This window comes from Cryptomeria japonica, chromosome 7, assembly GCF_030272615.1.
Source record: "Cryptomeria japonica chromosome 7, Sugi_1.0, whole genome shotgun sequence".
Lineage (NCBI taxonomy): Eukaryota > Viridiplantae > Streptophyta > Pinopsida > Cupressales > Cupressaceae > Cryptomeria > Cryptomeria japonica.
In genome coordinates, this window is record NC_081411.1 from 197,220,648 (window position 1) to 197,244,347 (window position 23,700).

Genomic DNA, 23,700 nt, shown 5'->3' on the forward strand with positions numbered 1-23,700 from the left:
GATAGATCGGTCATATACGGGGTACTTACTCTTTGAAACAAAACATTCCTATCAATGATCATCAAATCAAAACAATGACATGGATTAGTATGACTACTCGATTTTGTCCAAGTTAGTCTTATCTCTTGTATTGAAGTGTTGCATCTACGCTTTTTCTTATACATATCTTTTAGTCGCTTTTGTGACATTTTGGTTCTTTTAGAACCCTCATGGCTTGAAACTGATCAATGTCCTAGTCTTAGGGTAATCGACTGAGCAATTTACATGTCCTAAGCGATATCAACCAAGTCATCGTTATGTCAGTGATACCCGATTGTCCAATCTAAGCCAGTCACCCATCTCCTAACTACTAAAGAGTTTTATCACTGAGTAAACAAGCAACAACATTACTGAAAACAATCACTAAACAATTTGAGATATGCATGAAATATTTCTTTGTGTTTTGTCTTTTATATTGGTTTTCGATGAGTATTCCCTCTGAGTAACTCAAGGAATTCTATCTTGACTAAGAGGAGAAAGGATTGGGGGCATAATATTTCCTTTGTTTTCTACTTGTAGGAATGATTCCCATGATCTGGAAAAATCTAATCAGTTGGATGTCTGTGATAAGATCCTTCACATCAAGGTGAAATCACCACACATACCTCGACTATGCTTATTTGTATGCTACAGGGAGGTTGGCATCATTTCTTTTTCTGTTTTGAGGGAATTTCTTTAAATGTGTAATATGGGTCCATGCGTAATCTGTCCAAGGATATGAATGAAAAAAGGGTCATTGCAAACAAGATAATTAATATTGCACATGAAAAGGAAGGAACTCTATTCTACCTGCTATGTTTGTAAACGCTCAGTGATGAATATTAAGCATTCCAAATCCAGTGACTAGTTTAAGTTGCATTCATTTTGCATTTTCTGCATTTAGAGTGATTTTTGCATGATAACAATTATCTCTTTATCTTCTAAATGAGAGTTTGAAGTTTCATCATTTCTAAGCTAAGTGGTCTCTTTTTAATCTTTTCTTCAATCGAGTACTTGCATATTGCGATGTTAGCTGCATACATAAGCATTTTATATCGATACATACACTCATTTACATTCATCTTATTGCATAGAAAAAAATAAACAATTTGCATTACTCATTACTCATTTTCATCATTTAGTTGTATATGAAAAGAAGCAAAAATGAACAATTATGTTCATTTGCATTACATCCATACTGAATAGATATACATACATATAGAATAAAGCATATAGAACAACATCTCATAATCAATCAACACAAGTACAATGAAATCAAATCAAGAGCTCGTAAATTGGTTGTCCTGAGTACATTTTCGGGATCGAAATCGAAATCCAAAATCATTCCCCTAGTCAATTTTGCATAGCTTGAACCACTTAACGCTTTCGACAAATTCTCATTCTTTTCTTCATTTTGTGCTCAATGCTAAATCTCAATTTAATTCTCAAATGAACTCTAATTTTAATCATTGCTAAATCTTCAAATAATTCTCTGAATCATTATTTGTGTTCAAATAATTATCATTGCCAACAATTGTCTATAATCATGTACCCTCGCTATCTTTAGATTTCACTCCCGAGGGGGCATACTCATGGCCTCACATCTTCAATGTTGAGAAAATTTTCAAATCTTCATCAAAAGTCGAGCAAAAATCTTTACAACTAAAGAAAATCAAACAAGTTATCGCTAAGGGAATCTTAGCTTCATCGCTTCATATCAAGTTGAGATCTCTCGATTATCTAAATCAAATCAATTGCTAGGGGCATATCAGTTTCATCGCTTCAAATCAAGTTGATATTGTCTTCATCTGAATCAGTCTCTTAACATTAATCAGTTTCATCGCTTTTCATTAAGTTGATTATTCATTTAAACTCAATCAAAAGTTTATAGAGTATCTTTGATCAAACGCTCAATCTAAGCAGGTGTTCAATTTCATCACATCAAATCAAGTTGGACAATTTATCTTCACTCATCTTGTCTTGATCCATCAAGTTCAAGATCAATTTTATCTTCGCTCACTGTGTCTAGTTCAATCAAGTTCTATATCAGTAAGATCCGCTCCTTGATCAATCAAGTTCAAGCTCGGTATCTTTGCTCTGTATCGGTTCTAGCTCAATCAAGTTCGAGATCGGTTTCACTTTCATCAACTTTGTTCAGCTTCATCGCTTCAAATCAAGCTAAACAACTCGCTCTTTATCTGATTCATGATCAATCAAGTTCAGAACTAGTATCTCCTATACATCATATATTCTTTGAACCAACACGCTGCTCACACATTAATTCAAAGAGGGGCAAATGTAATACCCTAAAAATGGTCATCTAAACCATGGGCCCCTAATCTCGACAACATCACCAAGGTCCTAACCAAAGACAATTAAATCAATCTTGAGCACTCAATTAATTAATTCTTCAATCATCAAATGTTACATCGCAAGTCAATTATTCTATATTAATTAAATATTTATTTAATTAATTAAATCATTTTGATCAATTATCCTGTTTAATTTATTAAATATCCTAACATATTTAATTAATTAATAATTTACCATTTGATCATAAAAAAAGAATTAATTTATCACAAAAGAGGAATTAATCACAAAGCAAGAGTTAAATTGAAAATAAAATAAAAGAATTAAATTGAGAGAGAAATCAAACTTGAGATATTATTTCTTTCTTCTAAATAGAGAACTTGAAATCGGAAAAGAAATTAAATGAATTTAATCATTCTCTAAAATTAGAACTCAAAGCTTTTGAGAAAAGAAGTTCAACTGCATTAAAAAGACTCTTTTCTTGAATAAATCAAAGAATTGCAAAGAATTACCTATTTTTATCTCAAGTGCATGGAATTAATTGAATTATATCTCCAATGCAAACTCAAACTTCTTTTCTGAATGCATTTCAATTAAACTATAATTGGAATCTATCTCAAGGTTAATTGAATCCGATTTCTCAATTATTTCAGTTATCCTAAATTGTGCTTTTTCTTGGTCTCTCTTGTGATTCTCTATAAATTCAGCCTTCATCTCTCATTCAAGACATCCTAGAGATTTATTGTTATTATGCAGTTTTTGCTCTGGAGTCATTGAAGATTTTGTGATTTCTTTTTTGAGATTATTGCATCTTAGTTTAATTTATTTTTGCATATTTTCATGATTTCTTGAATTCATATAGCTTATTATTCATCCATCTGATATAATCTTGCATCCATTTAGTTTAATCTAATGTTCATATAGATTAAAGCATTCATCTTGGTGTAGTCTAGTCACTGGTATTGCTTATATAAATCTAAGAGAAATCTTATACTCACATCTTTTAGAAGGCAATTAGTCAATTTATTATGGTTTTCATATTCATGCTTATATCTGTCTAACCATACATGTAATGACTTAATTGAAGTGTTGTGTCTTGCAGCTTATAGACTTATTCCACATTTTCACACACACAAGAACAAATCGCTTCCTTTTCTTCTTTCTGGCGAATCTCTAGAACCAAAAGAGAAAGACACAAAAACTGGGCAAACACTCCACATGTCCACAAATGGTTTTAAATAGACATTGAAAACCTCCTCTTTATTTTCAGACTGTTCAAATATCTAAATATTTGCCTTGCAATTGGAACACCAAACTCCCATATAACATTATCTTTTGTCATAAGGGATTCCGATCAGTACATAACCAAACTCACAAGCAATGACCCAAATTGAAAAACATAATTCTTCTCTTTTGTCATCTTAATGTTTTTCAACAACAATTCTATCAGCAATTTACACAAGTTGAATGATTTGTTCTCTATCACAAGCATATGTGCCATATACACTGCAATTGTCAAGGTGGCACCTTCCCTATGTATGTATGTATGTATGTATGTATGTATGTATGTAAACCCCTAAAGCATGTGTTGGCATTAAATGTCAAACTAAAGATGATGTAATACAAGGCACATTTATCTTGATGAAATTGGATGATATGATAGAAGGCAAATTTATCTTGATGAAATTATTATTTTGGGACAATATGTACTTTGTCATCCATATGTTCATTGGGTCATTAAAAGAGGTGACAACATATTTAAGTCACTTTATGTGACTAGGTACATATATTATTTATATGAGAAAAGTGAACCCACCGAAGTGCACTTGGTATAAGGTAAGCATGACATACTTTTTACTAGGCATCTTGTTCGACATAACTCTCCATGGTTTATAAAGGCATTAACAAAAATGGAAATTAATCCCATAAATATTCCTCTTTGGTTTGTGTGGTATTTGGTAAAAAGGAGAAATCATAATCAAACCTCATTTTGTATTATCACTTTCAGTTCAAATCGTTTTCCTCTTGAGTTAAGGCATGACTCAAACACTTAGGGGATCGACTGTGGAAAGTTTTTTGACCATGATTAACATCCAGACTATGACTGGAAGTTTTCCTCTTCAAATCAAAAGCCATTCAATGATAACTTAGGTTATAGATGATTTGGATCCTTAATCCTTTTTGGTTTCAAAAAGAAATGAGTTAAGGGTTTGTTTTTCTTTTTGTTTGAAACAAGAAGGTTTTGGTTTGGAAATGTTTTGTATCTTTCATTTGTTTGTCTGAGTCCAAATTTGTTAGTTTGAGAAAATATTTGTTATTATTTGTGTTAAATTGTTTTAGTATAACTATTTTTCGTCTTGTTTATGTCAAGAGAAACATTAAAGGGGTTGTGTTCTTGCTTTCAAAAATCTATGAGATTTAGTTTTGCTTTACTCATATAATATGTTATCTTGTTAAAACTTCAATGTTTTCTTATCATAAATCTCTATTAGGGTTTGGTGTAAGTGAAGGGTTAAATGTGATTTTTCTTTGTTTTTTGGGTCTGGTTGTATCTAACCCTTGTAGGGTTTCTTTTTTTATCCAAAGACATTGTAAAGGGTTTTGAGTTTCATTATATTTTTTTATTTGATAAAGACAGTTATGGGTAGATAGTTTATCTTCTTTTCAAAGACATTGAACACTATATGAGATACATTGAAGATCTTCAGAAACAGAGAGTTGTGGTTTATCAAAAGAAAATTTATGTCTTGCTATCAATTATTCTGCAAAGAATTTTCACTGTCACAGTGACATCTTTTCATTTATATATTTGTTTTTGTGAACAGATTTGAGATATATTAGCTTCACTACATTGTATCACTATGTGTATCTTTTATATGCACAATTATGTTCTATAAGTGAGTAATCAGGCTCTTTATATGATATTATTGTGTATGTTTAAGTGTACACTTTGATGTATTGTAAGTGACTTATTTGAGATGTGTTGTACTATTGCTTCTAAATCTCAGTTGATATAAGATTAGAATATGCTTTGTAAATAAAAAGAGATGAAACTTTGTATGTAAAATCAAAACATTTATGTGAAAGTGGTATAAAGTCAGTGAGACACATTCTAATTGCTAGTGAGGCACATTTATATGTTAGTGAGACACATTGTAGCCAATGAGGCATTATAAAAGAACATATTTCAAATAAGTCAGTGAGGAAATTTCAAGTGGTTTTATTCCCAAGGAGGGTTTCCACTCATGACATATCACTATGTCATTTTCTTTTACATGATTTTCTTATTCAGCTATCCATATTATTTGCTCTATATTGCTCAAAAGGTCAAAGTTTTTAAAAATTGTTAAAAAGTGAAAATTTGTGTATGAACATTGATTCACCCCCCCTCAATATTCATTGTACTCCAACAATATATATATATATATATATATATATATGTATGTATGTATGTATGTATACATATATATATATATATATATATATATATATATATATATATATATACATATGTATACATATATGTATATATATGTATATATATATATATATGTATATATATGTATACATACATACATACATATATACATATATATACATATATGTATACATATATATACATATGTATATATATATATGTATATATATGTATACATACATATGTATACATATATATGTATATATATGTATATATATGTATACATATGCATGTGATGCTCTGCAAAAAGGATTAGAAAATCTGTTTGATGGCAACACACACAAGAGCACAAGAAACAAACGTTAGTGTTAGCAACAAAAGATTATCCTAAACAGGCATATCAAGAGAGATATTAAGCATGAAATAGAAAGCATATAAACATAGAATAAAATAGCTAATCAAGATGCTCATAGTTGCTCCTCCCTTGTTCCTCTCCTCTCCAAGTCCCAAATGAGTGTAGCTCTCAGCTTTTAGCACTAGCCATGGATGCCATATGGAGATTCAAGATGGTTGAATATGATAAGCAAATACTATGCAAGAGTAGATAGTGATGCTATGAAAAAGCTCTATGCTAATGCCAGTATAACAACAATACTCTAAATGCTTTTTTTTGCTTGAGGAGAAGGGTTCTATTTATAGAAGAAATGGGGAAATGAAGGGTTAAGATTGAATGGTTTAATCAAGGGCCAAGTTTGAAAGTTGGGGATCCATGTGCACAATTGGCACCAATAAAATGGTGACAAGTGTCAACATAGGATTGGGTTGAGAGAAGAGGTTGGAGGCATTAAAGGCTTGAGAAGACCTCATGGTTATCTAGAGGCTAAGGGTCAAGTCCAAATTAAGATTACCCACTGGATTAAGAGTTAATCCAAGGATAAACCTTTGTGCAAATGTTTAAGAGATAATCATGGTCAAAGCATTAATGGCCTGATGAGACCTTTAGGTTGGGTAGAGGTTGAGTCAAAACAAATGTTTTAACCATGTGGGAGGGTTTGAGGTAACCATTAATGGTTATTGGAGACTTTGGGGATTAAGTGGTTGAAGGTTGAAAGCCTTCAATGGTTATCAAAGACTTTGAGCCATTTAGTGGTTGAAGGTTGAAAGCCTTTAATGGTTATCAAAGACTTTGAGGGTTTGAGAAGTGACTTCCCTTTTGCTTAGGAATGTGACAAAGTTTAGAGAAGGGGTTAGGTTATTTAGAAGTGATTAGAAAATTCTAGAAGGGGTTTAGGCATGCAAGTGGATTTTGTAGGAAAATACAAGTGGGAGAAATTTTGGTATTTTCAATTAAAATAAAATCATTTATTTCAATTAAATGGTGTAATTTGCATTTGGATAAATATTCAAATAAATATTGATTTATTTAAATGAGAAAAATGAAGATAAAGCATTAAAATGCTTGAAGACTTTGAGGGAAACCATTAAAGGCTTGAAGACTTTTAAGGAAAAACCATTAAAGTCTTAAGAAGACTTTAAGGGAAGCCATTAAGTTTGAAGACTTTAAAGCCATCAAGTTTGAAGACTTTAAGGGAAACCATTAAAGGCTTAAGAAGACTATAGAAGGAAGCCATCAAGTTTGAAGACTTTAAAGCCATCAAGTTTTAATACTTTAAGGGAAACCATTAAAGGTTTCAAGTGGGTGAGGCTAAATAGGATTTTAAATAAATAATTTATTTAAAATAGTTGTGCAACTTGCTTTTGTAGGAAAATACAAGTGGGTGGAGGATAAAGGTGATTTAAATAAATTATTTATTTAAAATAATTGTGCAACTTGCATTTGTAGGAAAATGCAAGTGGGTAGAGGATAAAGGTGATTTAAATAAATGTTAATTTATTTAAATGTGAGAGGTGGGATTTTGGGGGATTTAAATAAATATTAATTTATTTAAATGTGAGAGAATATTTAATTAAATAAATATGATTTATTTATTTAATTAATGGTCTGAATTTGGTTAAGTGAATTAAATCAAATAAATTGAATAATTTATTTAATTAATAGGAGAAGAGGGTTAAGATGAATTAATTAAATATTAATTTAATTAATTATTAATTGATGGTTAAATAATCAAATAAATACTAAGTATTCATTTAATTAAGTGGATAGATTTATGTGACTACAGTATGTATACATGTATGTATACATATATATATACATATATATGTATACATATGTATGTATACATATATATACATATATATATATATATATATGTATACATATGTATATATATATGTATACATATATATATGTATATATATATGTATACATATATATATATATATGTACATATACATATATATGTATACATATATATGTGTGTGTGTGTATACATATATATATGTGTGTATATATATATACATATGTATATACATATATATAAGTATATACATATATATGTATATATGTATATACATATGTATATATATATATATATATATATATATATATATATATATATATATATATATATATATATCGATAATCTAAAATATTTATATAAATAGTACCCCTAATTCACTTTCTACTTGATATATAACATTTTTTACAACCTCAAAATTATTTCATAATCTATTTCTCTACCATTCTAAATTAATAATTTTACTTTATTCAAAATACATATAGATAGAGTTCAATCTCTATATGAGTATTAAGACTTTATCTCTAAGTAGACCTAAAAGTAAATAACAGTTGGCATGGGTTTGAAATTTTCACACATTACAACTTGATTTCCAACAATAGAACAGCGTGTGGATTTGTGAGGAAAAGAAATTAGACACTATATCATCTACTTCTAGTTTTATATTCGATAAACGTCATTGATTTTGGGTTGTCTCCTTGTCATTTCAAAAAATACCTGGTATAGGTTAAATACCATCAAATGGATGGCCTCTACCAAAAAATATTGCAGCTATATTTCCTTATTATTCACAAAATCTATCATCTGCAAAACAGTTGTTTCAAGTCTATGATGACAAAACCAAAACCACACAGAACTAAAAAGTTGTCTTAGGTTTCGCAAGTCTCCGACTCACCACACGTTACAACTTAAGTTATGATGAAAGAACAGTGAACATAGTGTGGATTTGTGAGGAAAAAATAATCAGTCACTATCTCATCTACTTTTATTTTTATATTCGATAAACATTATCGATTTTGTGGTCTTTCCTTGTTGTTTTGGAAAATACCTGTCCAGGTTAAAAACCATTGAATGGATGACCTCCAGTGAAAAATATTACAGTAATATTTCCTTATTATTCACGCAATCTATCATCTGCAAAATAGTTGTTTAAAATATATGGTAATAAAACCAAAACCATATAGAATGATGAATTAACGTATGAATTGATAAGCTAACTATGCATTAAGCCATAGTGGATTCCTCATTCTTAGATAATTTACAACAAGTCACCATAGGAGTTCCAACAGTTTTGGAGTCATCTAACCCAAACTTCTTTAGTAACTCCTTCACATACTTAGTTTGAGATATAAATATGCCTTTTCTAGTATGTGAAATTTGCAAACCTAAAAAAAAATGATTTGACCAATCATAGATATCTCAAATTCTTTCTGCATATCACCGGCAAACTTCATGCTCAAGTCATCATCTCCTTCAAAGATAATATCATCAACAAAGACTTCAACAATCAAGATGTTATCATTATCAATTTTAAAGTACAGATTATTATCAGCACCACCTTTATTGAATCCCAATTTCAACAAATATTTATCTAATCTACAATATCAGGCTCTAGGAGCTTGCTTCAATCCATAAAGAGCTTTCTTCAGTTTACATACCATGTCTCCATAATCTGATAAAGAAAATCCATCGGGTTGCTCAATGTAGAGTTCTTCCTCAAGATTGCCATTCAAAAAGGCAAATTTGACATCCATCTGATATAACTTGAAATCATTATAAGCAGCATATGCAAGCAATAGTCTAACAGTTTCAAGTCTGACCACCGGGGAAAAAGTCTCCCCATAATCAATTCCTTCTTTCTGTGAATATCCTTTGCAAACTAATCTAGCTTTATTTCTAACAACTTCATCGACCTCATTCAATTTGTTCCTGAATACCCATTTAGTACCAATTACATTCTTATATTTAGGTCTAGGAACAAGCTCCCATGTGTTGTTATTTTTAATTTGATCTAACTCTTCTTCCATATCTCTCATCCAATTTTCATCTTTGCAAGCTTCAACAACATCCTTAGGTTCAACTTTGGAAATCAAACATACTTCTTCAGCAACTAACCTTCTTCTAGTCATCACACCTTTATTTTTATCACCAATAGTCTAATTTTCTGAATGATTCAATCTTACATACCTTGGAGTCTTATGATTGTTTTAATTCTTAAGATGGACTACACTTCTTCACCAGCAGTAGCAACATCCAGATTAACAATCTCTACTGGATCATTCTACTTTGATTCTTCAGTCTAAATAGGGATGTTGTCCATCATCATATCCACATGCTTTGATATATTTTCCAAGGTTCTCATCCACCTTCACATTTGCACTTTCTACTATTTGTCTCAGTCTCTTATTGTAGCACTGGTAGGCTTTACTCTTTGTTGAATATCCCAAGAAAATTCCTTCATCACTCCTAGCATCAAAATTTGTTATGTCCTCATCTCTCTTGATATAACATTTTCTACCAAATACTCTGAAATATCTCACAGTAGGAACATGACCAAACCATAACTCATAAGGGGTCTTACCAGTATCACCTTTGATATGAACTATGTTGAATGTGTAAATAGCGGTACTAATAGCTTCTCTCTAGTAGATCTTCGAAATATTTCCTTCAATTAGCAAAGTCCTTGCAACATCAAAGATAGTTATATTATTTCTTTCAACAATTCCATTCTATTAAGGGGTTCTAGGAGTAGATAATTGTCTTCTAATTCCATGCTTCTCACAGAATGAGTTAAATTCACCGAAATAAAATTATCCACCTGCATCAGATCTCAGAAATTTCACCTTCAATCCAGACTCAGTCTCCACCTTAGCTTTGAATATTTTGAATTTGTCCAATGCTTCTGATTTCTCCTTCAAAAAGACAACCCACATCATCTTAGAATAATCATCAATTAGAAACATAAAGTATCTATCACCCTACACACTTCTAACATTTGTAGGTCCACACAGGTCAGTATACACAAGATCTAGCAATCCATCAGATGTATACTACTTGCTTTTGAAAGAAATTCCAGTTTGCTCACCCAACTGACATTCCTTAGATACTGAATTAATGAGCTTAACAATCTTAAGAAGATCTCTAACAGCTTATGTAGAAATGATTTTAATCATTAAATCAAAATTAAGATGACACATTCTCCTATGCCACAACCAAATTTCATCAATTTGAGTAGTCAAACAACTTTTCTCACCAGCATTCAAGTGAAAAATTTTACCTTGAGTCTTAGTTCCAGATGAAATCTCTATACCGGAGGCATTTAGGATTTTGCATTTACCATTCTTGAATTGTAAATCATATCCCTTGTCAACCATATGTCAAACACTTAAAATATTATGCTTCAAACCTTCAACATACAAGACATCATCAGTATTGTGCTTACCATCAAAAGAAATAGAACCTCTCCCACGGATCACACAGGCTTTGTCATCTCCAAATCTTACTATTCCACCATCATATCTTTTCATACTCATAAGTTTAATTTTATAACCAGTCAAATGATGTGAACAACCATTGTCTATCACCCATTCATCTCTTTCCTCAACTTCAGCAGCTAAAGCTTTCTCCTCAACAGGTACAACTAGTGGAATTAACAAGTACAGTTCCATCTTCCTTAATGAAAAGAAATACAACTTCATCTCCTTCAGATTCATCATCTCTAACTCCTTCATCAGCAACATAATAATAGTTCTTCCGATTTCTATATCTCTGGTTGGGCTTGTAAGACTTGTCATACTTCTCATGCTTCCCTTTCTTTCATTTCTATCATGCTTATCAAACTTATCATGCATGTCATACTTAGCCATTCTTTCTGGGAATTTAGAAGCAAAATGTCCTATCTTATTGCAAGAGAAATATTTCAAAGGCAATTTTCCATCATACTTACCATCTCCTTTAGGCAATCTTTGGGCAATCAATGCTTCAAGCTCATCTAACTCTCTTTCTTTCTCTTTCATCTCTCTTCTCTCTCTTTCATATCTAGATATTCAACACCCATCATGATCATACTTTTTCTTTCCAGATACAGATGTTGATTCTCAAAATTATATCTCAAAATTTCCAAGTGATTCGCCAAACTTGCTTAGCTCAAAAGCAACAATCTTTCCAGCTAGCATATCTCTTGTCATTGTGGTCACACTTTGGATCTCATCAATAGCTATAACTTTATGTTTATAAGCAGGAGGCAAAGATCTTAGCACCTTAGCAACAATTTCATCTTCTTCAAGGGTTCCACTAGCACATCTCATACCTAGGATGAGATCATTCGCCTTAGCCATAAAAGAGTGTATGTTCTCATATTCTCCCATCTTCAACATCTCATACTTTCCTTTCAAACTCTGTAACTTAATAACTTTCACTTTTTTATCACCTTCATACAGGATTTCAAGTTTCTCCCAGATCTCATGTGTGGTCTAAAGTTCCACTACATTTGTCATTTCAAAATCAATCAGGGCACTAAGAAATGCTTCCTTCGCTTTGATATTATGTTTAGCTTCCTTGATCTCATCAGCAGTAACCGGCCCATTAGGAGTAGAATAGGCATTCTTTGTAATCTTCCAGTAATCTTCTCCAAGGAATTTCAGGTGCACCTCCATCTAGTTCTTCCATATAGCATAGTTACTTCCACCAAATATCAAAATGTCCTTCTTAAAGATAACACCTGCAACTGCCATCCTAGATCTCCTCAAGCGGTTAAGCTTCTTCTGAAGGATCTAGCTTTGATACCAATTGTTGGCAGCAACAATGAAGGAAGACTGAGAGGGGGGATGAATTAGTCTTTACCAGATCTACTAAATCAACCATAAAAATAGATATAATAAACTACAACAATATTAAAGATAAGCAAGTTTAAAGAACAACAGACAACATCAAGATTTTGATGTGGAAAACCTGGTTAAAGGGAAAACCACAGTGAGAACCTACCCACAGTAAGATGATACTCTGAAGTAGTATGTGAAAATTTTATAATGGGGAATGCACATGCATTCAGGCACACTTCCTAGAGCTCATTGCTCAAATATAATGGCTCAGAAGACTACAACCCTCAAGGAAGTCTCATTGACTTACAACAAGATTTGGACTACAATCCGGAAGGAATGAACTAAAAAAAATAACATCTCCAAATGCCTGATTATAGTTCTGGTTAAGACTGCTACACCAATCTCTTCTCAATCACAATACCAAAGGAAGAATCACTTTATCGCACATATACCACTCTCTGATCATGCAGACACAACTTATACCCTAAATACATGAGTATATCACCTATATATACAATTCATCAACCTTAACAACAAGGTTAGCTAAACCCTCAACTCATAAATCCAAGATTACATCACACAATACAAAGATCGAGCATTAGACCAATATAATGATTTACATGGCATAACATGGGCCTAATTCAAAATTCCAAATGCACAACTCCATCAGAAATCACGCCACGATCTACTGCAACACGCTACACCACTAGAAATACCGCATAACATGACAATCATCACTTGCTCATGAAAACCACCAATAACTTGCACAATAATCAATGCAGATAATCAAAAAAAAATAGGACACAATTAGGAAACACCATCAATCACATTAGAATCATCAGTAACAACTGCACCAACACCACTTATAAAATCTTCAGCTGTCAACGTCTGAAAACTCAAGAACACAACCAATCAGTAACTGTCACGAAGAAAGATAACTTGCAGGGCACCAAATCAGGATCCTTGTGAAATGAAGATACACAAGACCATCCCAAACAATCTCCCAAAAACTTAGCACAAGATCTGATCACACTGGAATATACCAAAGGAAATACTGAACTCTACAAAGCACTGATCAGATAAACAAACTGTAAAACCTGATCATAAGATCTTCCCAATCTACAAACACCAGAGCAAATCATAGGAATATGTTGACATCAATGACAACAACATATCCTAGCACCAGCAATGACTAATAAACTCCAACAATATCCAACAAGACTATCTTCTAATAGACATGTCTACAATCCCTCGTGAGATATTATTTATAGATGTTTTATGTTTTTGCAAGTATTTATTTCATTTTATTTATATGATTTGAGTTACTCAGACTATCTACAAGATTTTTGATGAGTGACCTCATTGCCCAAAATCCTACATCCAATATTGTATCTTCTAAGCTCCCTACAAAATACAAGATAAACAATATTGTGATACTTGTTGCTCTCAGTCATGCTTGAGGATAAAGTAACCTAGATATTATGCTTTATAATCATGAGGGGTTGACCACTTATACTATTATTATTCATTCTCTACATTTTTCTTTAGTCATGGATAATGCTATTAACATGAGACTATTTGATCTGCCTGGTTATTCTAGTGTGATTGATTGTGGCCCTACTCAAATTGTTAATTCCAAGGTGCAAGCTCATCTTCTTATCTTGGAAATTCCAAGTCATGAAAATTCCATTAGTAGTAATTAGCCTATAGTTTCACTTATATGGTTAATACTTCTAGTTGATCCCTTGATATTGATTTTAAAATTTATTCTCCTTATAAATAGTTTGCAACCAAATTATTTTTGTTCTTTTTCAACTTGTGTGTGTGTGTGTGCGTGCACGCGTGCGTGCGTGTGCGTGTGTGTGTGCATGTGCGTGTGCGTGTGCGTGTGCGTGTGTGTGTGCATGTGCATGTGCGTGTGTGTATGTATGTATGTATGTGTGTATGTAATCCCCTAAGTCATGTGTTGGCATTAAATGTCAAACTAAAGATGATATGATAAATGGCACAATTATCTTGATGAAATTGGATGATATGATACAAGGTGAATTTATCTTGATGAAATTGTTATTTTGGGACAATATGTGTTTTGTCGTTCATATGTTCATTGGGTCATTAAAAGAGGTGACAACATGTTTGAGTCACTTTATGTGACTAGGTACATATATTGTTTATATGAGAAAAGTGACCCCACCGAAGTGCACTTGGTATAAGGCAAGCATGACATACTTTTTACTAGGCATCTCATTTGGCATAACTCACTATGGTCTATAAAGGCATTATGAAAAATGGAAATTAATCCCATCAATATTCCTCTTTGGTTTGTGTGGTATTTGGTAAAAAGGAGAAATCATAATAAAACCTCATTTTGTATTATCATTTTCAGTTCAAATCATTTTGCTCTCGAGCTAGGGCATGACTCACACAATTAGGGGATCGACTGAGGAAAGTTTTTTAATAATGATTGTTTTTTCTTGGACAAGTAACATGTGGGCTATGACTGGAATTTTTTCTCTTCAGATCAAAAGTATTTCAATGATGACTTATGTTATAGGTTTTTTGGATCCTTAATCATTTTTGGTTTCAAAAAGAAACTAGTTAAGGATTTCTTTTTCTTTTTGTTTGAAACAAGACTATTTTGTTTTGGTTATCCTGGTCTGGAAATGTTTTGTAGCTTTCATTTGTTTGTCTCGGTCCAAATTTGTTAGCTTGAGCAAATATTAGTTATTATTTGTGTTAAATTATTTTAGCAGAACTATTTTTCGTCTTGTTTATGTCAAGAGAAACCTTAAAGGGGTTGTGTTCGTGTTTTCAAAAAGCTATGAGGTTTAATTTTGTTTTGTTCAGATAATATGTTATCTTGTTAAAACTTCAGTGTTTTCTTATCATAAATATGTATTAGGGTTTGGTGTAAGTAAAGGGTTAAATGTGATTTTTCTTTGTCTTTTGGGTCTGGTTGTATCTACCCCTTGTAGGGTTTCTTGTTTTCTCCAAAGATATTATAAAAGGTTTTTAGTTTCATTATAATTTGTTATTTGATAAAGACAGTTACAGGCAGATAGTTTATCTTCTTTTCAAAGACACCAAACACTATATGAGATATATTGAAGATCTTCAGAAACAGAGAGTTGTGGTTTTTCAAAAAAAAAATTATTTCTTGCTATCAGTTATTCTACAAAGAATTTTCACTATCACAGTGACATCTTTTCATTTATATATTTGTTTTTGTGAACAAATTTGAGAGATATTAGCTTCACTGCTATCACTGTGTGTATCTTTTATATGCAAAATTGTGTTCTATAAGTGATCAATTGGGCTCTTTATATGATATTATTGTGTATGTTTAAGTGTACACTTTGATGTATTGTAATTGAATTATTTGAGATGTGTTGTACTATTGCTTCTAAATCTCAGTTGATATTAGATTAGAAGATGCTTTGTAAAGAAAAAGAGATGAAACTTTGTATGTAAAATCAAAACATTTATGTGAAAGTGGTATAAAGCTAGTGAGGCACGTCAGTGAGACACATTGTAGCCAGTGAGGCATTATAAAAGAACATATTTCAAATAAGCCAGTGAGGCAATTTCAAGTGGTTTTATTCCCCAGGGGGGTTTCCACTCAGGACATATCACTGTGTCATTTTCTTGTGCATGTTTTTCTTATTCTGCTATCCATATTATTTGCTCTATATTGCTCAAAAAATCAAAGTTTTTAAAAATTGTTAAAAGGTGAAAATCTGTCTATGAACACTAATTCACCTCCTCTCGGTATTCATTATACTCCAACAATATATATATATAATCTAAAATATCTATATAAATAATACCCCTAATTCAATTTTTACTTGATATATAACAGTTTTTTACAACCTCAAAATTATTTCATAATCTATTTCTCTACCATTCTAAACTACAAATTTTCTTTCATCCAAAATATATAGAGATAGAGATCGATCTCTATACGAGTATTAAAACTTTATCTCTAAGTAGGCCTAAAAGTAAATAAGAGTTGGCATGGGTTTGAAATTTTCACACATTACAACTTATTTCCAACAATAGAACAGCGTGTGGATTTGTGAGGAAAAGAAATTAGGCACTATCCCATCGACTTCTAGTTTGATATTCGATAAACGTCATCGATTTTGGGGTGTCTCCTTGTCATTGTGGAAAATACCCGGTACAGGTTAAATACCATCGAATGGACGGCCTCCACCAAAAAATATTACAGTTATATTTCCTTATTATTCACGAAATCTATCATCTTCAAAACAGTTGTTTCAAGTCTATGGTGACAAAACCAAAACCACACAGAACGACGAGTTGTCTTAGGTTTCGCAAGTCCGGGACTCGCCACACGTTACAACTTGATTTCCGACGATAGAACAGTGAAGAGAGTGTGGATTTGTGAGTTAAAAACAATTAGGCACTAGCTCATCTACTTTTATTTTTATATTCGATAAACATCATCGATTTTGCGGTCTCTCCTTGTCGTTTTGGAAAATACCTGTCCAGGTTAAAAACCATTGAATGGACGGCCTCCACCGAAAAATATTACAGTAATATTTCCTTATTATTCACGCCGTCTATCATCTGCAAAACAGTTGTTTAAAATCTATGGTGATAAAACCAAAGCCATACAGAATGATGAATTGACTTATGAATTGATAAATTGACTATGCATTAAGCCATAGTGGATTTCAGCCCAGAAGCAAACAAATCTAAATGGCCATTAGGAGCAGCTCTGCAATTCGAGTGGGGTATGACCTCACGATAAATGAAGAGGATATAACCGATGTATTCTCTTCTCGAATCTTCCGCGTTCCAAAGCCACTGCGAGACTCCAGCGACCGATTATACAGTCCACATCTTGTTTCCATCGGCCCTTTTCATTATGGGAAGGAGGAGCTGAAAGAAATGGAGAAATCCAAATCTGAGGCAGTTCGGAGGATGCAAAAGAGAATCGAGAGGGAAGATAGACCCATTTCTATTGGGACAATTGTAGAAAAAAGCATGGTGTACAAGGACAGGCAGATTAGGGAGTTCTATGGTGAACACATTCCCTATACTCCGATACAATTAGCCTGGATGGTCACCAGAGATGCCTGTTTTCTTTATGAATTTCTTGTTAATTATGCAAAAATGTATTCCAGTGGTAAGAGTCTTTATAAAGAGGAAGTGACTGAATTTTCGTGGAGGTATGATTCAGTTTTTGATGTGACATATCAGAATCCGACAAGAGAAAGAATCATGGATGATATACTTTTATTTGAAAATCAACTCCCTCTTTGGGTTTTGCAGCATATCCTTCAAGTTCAATTGGGTTCTAGCGATGCAGCCGACCAGAAGTTAGACGCCTTAATGGAATTGTTGCTGAAATCTGCGACACGACATAAAGTTTTTATGTGGTATACTCCATATTCATACAACATGTGTTCTCATGTCCTGGAAGTAGTCTACCACGGCATGGCTGGCGAGGATATTACTTCTTATAGTAGTACAGAAGCCCCAGAATTGCCGGCTTCACCTCGCAATCGCATACAAATCTACTTTGAGAATGGTTTTGATTTAATCAAAGCCATTTGTGAACGTTGGGGTAATCCCTCCTCAGATTCAAGCCATGGCATAGAAGTGAAGCTGGACCTTCTGAAACTGCCATCAGCAGTAGAACTCACACAACAGGGAGTAAAGATCCATCCAGTGTTGGTAGAAGCAGCAACAAAATGGGCATCAGGCTATCCAGCCATTCAGTGGATAAGATTTGATGAGGAAACATCAACGCTTTACTTACCACAATTGAGGGTAACCCCACAATCAGATTTAGTGCTAAAAAGCATTATTGCAATGGAAGTGAGCACAATAGACAGGTACCATCCAAGACCCATGACTCAGTTTGGTATATTTATGGATGAGCTGATTGATAGCGAGGAGGACGTTGCGGTGCTAAGGAAGGCAGATGTGATTAGAAGCTTCCTTGGAAGCAATCAACAAGTGGCGGATCTATTCAACTCTGTAGTTCAAGGGATTACCCCTATTCAGGGCTGCAAAGTAATCGATGATGTGAGAAGGGGATTGCATAGGTATACAAGAAGAAAGTATAAGATCCTGTGGAGTGAGTTCGTAAGTGCTTATTTCTCAAAGCCCTGGTTGGTTGCTGGATCCATAGCTGCCATGGCACAAGTGCTTAGGGAGTTCGTTGGTGGTTATTTTTCACTGCAATGGCTTCTTGTGGTTTTCATGGCTGTCTTAGTGTTATTTCTCCTCACAATGCAATAAAATGTCCTAAATCCCTCTTGTAACTTTTATAATTCCATACTATTGTCTTAGAGGGAAAAGATTCCAAAAAATGTACTGAATGCTTTTCAATGATTAAATTCTCATTGCTGAATTTAGCACATGGTTTCTTTGGGCCTTTATTCATGGTTGTGAACTGAAAAGTTATAATGGTGAAATTTGTATTTCTTATTCAAATTTTAGATTTCTTTTTCTGAATTTATAAATTATATATGATAGTTTTATGTATAATTGAATTTAGTTTTCGATCTATCATTTATTTTTATATGTAGACAATTTTATTTTTTCAATCATATCTTATTTATATCTACATATGAGCGTATACACTTCTCATTATGATTCATTTATTACACATGTTCTTGTACTTAATCTTATTATTCTATTTCTCATCTTCAAATTCACACTTTTTTGTTTTAGGTCAATCTTATGGTATGTAGGTGTGATCACATGACACTAGTCTTGCATTTACTTTTATACATTCATAACTGATTTTTAGATTTACACTTATTTATTTTAGGACGATCTTGCAACATGCAAGAGTGATATCATGCCATGTGCAATTGACCTTATAATTCAAATTTATGAATTGAATTCCTCTGTAATGCACTAGCCATTATGAGTCAACTTGATATATGTTTGTTTGATTAATTACTTTCTCTTGTTCTTAAAAACATTTAATATACACTAATTCATAAGCAAGAAATCAATTATCATTTGCATAATATAAGTACTTCAAGGATAGTCACTTTGGGAGCAATTGCTTTTAGAGCACTAAAAGGGTCTTAATTTGTATGTAATCACATTAAGGAATTCGTATAAGTAAAGAGTTTTTTATCATTTGCATGGCCATCAAGTATGTCCAATAAATAGTGTCAACTGGGATAAAATGACACCTATAATTCAACAATCTCTCTAGGGTATTTCACAATACCATTAGTCATTAATAGTAAGTTAAGAGCAAAGATCATGACAAAACAAGTTACATTTATCAATTGTTGGCAAACTTGTTTCTAATGATTTCAAATTATATACACGTGTCAAGTCATTCATATGAAAGGTCAAACTGATCTTGTAGAATGAAAACTAATTCACAAACGATGCTTTTTCCCTACAATGTTTATTCTTAGCCCAAAACATATTAAAGCAAAAATAATTATGTTCAATATTAAAATAATTAATTTTAACACTATATTACATTTGCTTTTCTACCATTATTCTTTAATAAATACATATATTTCCTAATGTTATATCATTGCATACATATCTTAAAATTCCCATGAGTAAGGAAGTTTCTATAGAAAATTTTATTTTCATTTGAACTTTAATGAAAGGTTTAGGCATGATAATAGTTTATGGGAATGTGTAAGCCACTTAACCGACTTCTAGATGGTGACGTAATACTTCACATGCAAGGTACTTAAGCGATAAAAATATGTGACAACTCATAAAGAAAATTAAAAAAAAAACATTTAAATATCCCTTCGTATGAATGTTTTATTATTACATTACATTAAAATAATGTCACCTAAACCCTCCCCTAGTAACGAGTTTCCCAGGTAAGCCCTGTGTTAGCAACAATTTTCCTTCTTTCCGTTCCCCTTAACATTAAAAAATGGTACGAAGAACATGGGCTTCAAACTTTACAGACATCTACATGCAATGTCGATCAAATTTGACGTTAAAAAACGTGTTTGCGCAACGGTCAGCGCAAGAGACGGAGAACGCATGCAAATTTTGCAGTTTTTTTAATTATGAATGCACCAATTAAAACAATTAACCTACACGACTGAGTAGAAAATTGTAATAACAATTTTTTTATTATTAAGAAGAGAAAACTAGGTGGATTCTTAAATGTTTTAATTATCTAAAACTTTGTATATATTCAAGATTGCACCAAATAAATATAATAATAATATATAATGTTTAGTGTCGATTTTTTAGAGATGTGTATTTAAGAAATCACATTTCAAGTGTCTATTAATTTATTGTTATTTAAATATATTTTGGAGAAATTATTGCATTGCGAAGGTTGACATTCCCGTCTTCAATCTATCTAAGTAGATAGTTTTATGACCTTGGAAAGTGTTGAGAACAAGAAAGTGTGCAAGTGATTTTTAATCCTTATTTCAAATATTCTTAAATATTTTTAGCATGATCATTAATATTTAAATGAATATACTTAAAGACCATAACATAACAAATTATTACATAAATATATAACAAGTCTATTCCAAATAATTAGTAAAAAAATATTATAAATTAACAATTTTAAATCTAGATACAAAGTGTACTTAATAAGATTACTTCTATACATCACAATAATTATCGAAGATATGTCTATTTTAGAAATCACATTTGTTGTCTATTAGTTTATTGTTATTTAAAAATATTTTCGAGAAATAATCGCATTGTGAAGGTTCACATTCTCATCTTTAAGTAGATAGTTTTATGACCTTGGGAGTGTTGACAGAGAACAAGAAAGCATGCTTGAGTGATTTAATTACAAATTTTGTCACAAGTCCAATTCTTTTTAGTCCTCTAATTCCAAATATTCTTGAAGATTTTTGTGATGATTATTAATATTTAAATGAATGTACTTAAAGACCAAAGCATAACAAATTATTACATAAATATATACCAAGTCTATTCCAAATAATTAGTAAAAAATATCATAAATCAATAATTTTAAATTTAGATTCGATGTCTACATAATAAGATTACTTTTATACATCACAATAATTATCTAAGATCGTATTATGGAAATAAGAGTTATTAATAAATTAAATATAAAATAGAATAAATTTAAATATAAAAATATAATTTAAAAACAAAGAGAATGAAAGGGAAAAGTGAATTTTTTTATAAAATAATGGGACATACTAATATACCTAGTATATTGTTAAATTTACCTCAAAAAAAATTAAAATCAAACAAGAACTAACATGGGTAGGGCCTAAATTTGATTATCAATTATTTTAGTCAAATATTTTTTTTCTAGTGACTATTATCTATTTAAAGTTGTCTTTCAAATATTAAGGCCTACTATATTTTTAAAAATTATATTTAATTATATAAAATCACTGAAAACACTTTCCTCTTAATTGTTACAATATTATTAAAATTATTCTTTTAAGTGAAGTCAAAAGATCTTAAATGAGTCCACTATGGGTTAAAAATCTCATTGAATGAAAGGGTTACATACCGTAAGGGATGAGACCAAAATCATGCCTTGAATAATTTTGGTACAATATATACCCCTTAGTCATTGACGTTTTGCTCAATAAATTTTAGCTTAAAGCTCATGATCGTGTATTAGATAGCTACATAATTATGTAGGTTTAATATAAAACTCTCCAAAAATTTATTTTTATAACTCAAATGACTAGATACAACTATACAACCAACAAATTTAACCATTACAATTTTATTTCCGAATTATATTACATTCATTTGAAAGAGATGAGCTCCTTTAAAGTCCATTTGTTTTCATTACATATATTTTGTGCCTACTTTTATTTTAATATTATATAAACATCATCATTTTAGGGGTTTCTCCTTTGAAACTTTGTTGTTTTATAAAATTCTTCTACCTATAAGTTATAAACCATTGAATGGTTGACCTTCACTAAAAAGTGTTGTCTACTAAAAGAATATTCAAATTTCCTTTGATAAAACCATATAGTAAGACTTGGGTTTTGTATAATTTTGAAAGAATGCATTAAATTTTGATTGTAAGCTCCAAAAAAAATTTTGGATAAGTTTTGATGAGGAGACATCAACCCTTTACTTACCACGACTTCAGGTAACACCATAATCAAATTTAGTAATGAGAAGAATTATTGCAATGAAAGTGAGCACAAAACACAGGTACCATCAACAACCAATGTATCAATTTGCCATATTTATGGATAAGTTCATGGATACACTCTAAGTTTTAATCCATCGCCCAAGCATGTGGGCCTTTATTTGTAATAGTTTGTGAAATGTTTGTATTTTTTCTATAATTTCTTAGTGGTGGTTAGTTTAAAGTGCATTATTTGAAATTTGAATAGACAACAATAAATATCTAATCATGTATAACAGTATTTAAAAAATAACAATTAATTATGTAATGACAATAAAGTAATAGGAGATATTTTTCATAGCAAGTCAAATTATGATATTGCTATCAAGATTCAATTGTGTAGTTTTCTTAATCAAACTCATTGACTCATGTTTCATGAGTAGTGGTTCACAAGAACCCATCTCTCATGAGAATGAATGGTCAACTTAGAACTTATTACATCTAGGTAATGTTCACAAAGGTGAAGTATTGGGCCTTCCTAGGAGGTCACCCATCCCAATGCTACTCCAAGTCAAGCGCACTTAACCACAAAGTTTCCTCCAAGGTTAAACCCACTTTATCTTTCAACCCCATTTGTAAAACCTTCAAAAAATGTTTTCCTTGTGAACCATTCATTATAGAGCCCCTTTAACTCATATATTGATAAGTAGGAGATATTTTCCACAGCAAGTCAAATTATGATATTGCTATCAGGATTCAACTATGTAGTTTTTTGAGTCAAACTCATTGACTCGTGTTTCATGAGTAGTAGTTCACAAGAGCCCATCTCTCATGAGAATGAATGGTTCACTTAACACTCAT

The 23,700-nt window shown here is 31.6% G+C and overlaps 1 protein-coding gene across 1 annotated transcript; it reads left to right on the top strand.

Moving 5' to 3' along the window:
* Positions 1 to 17,486: 17,486 nt before the first annotated feature.
* LOC131048287 (putative UPF0481 protein At3g02645) lies at positions 17,487 to 19,037 on the top strand. The gene has a single exon (XM_057982186.1). The coding sequence runs from the start codon at positions 17,487 to 17,489 to the stop codon at positions 19,035 to 19,037; it is 1,551 nt and encodes a 516-aa protein (XP_057838169.1).
* Positions 19,038 to 23,700: the final 4,663 nt, after the last annotated feature.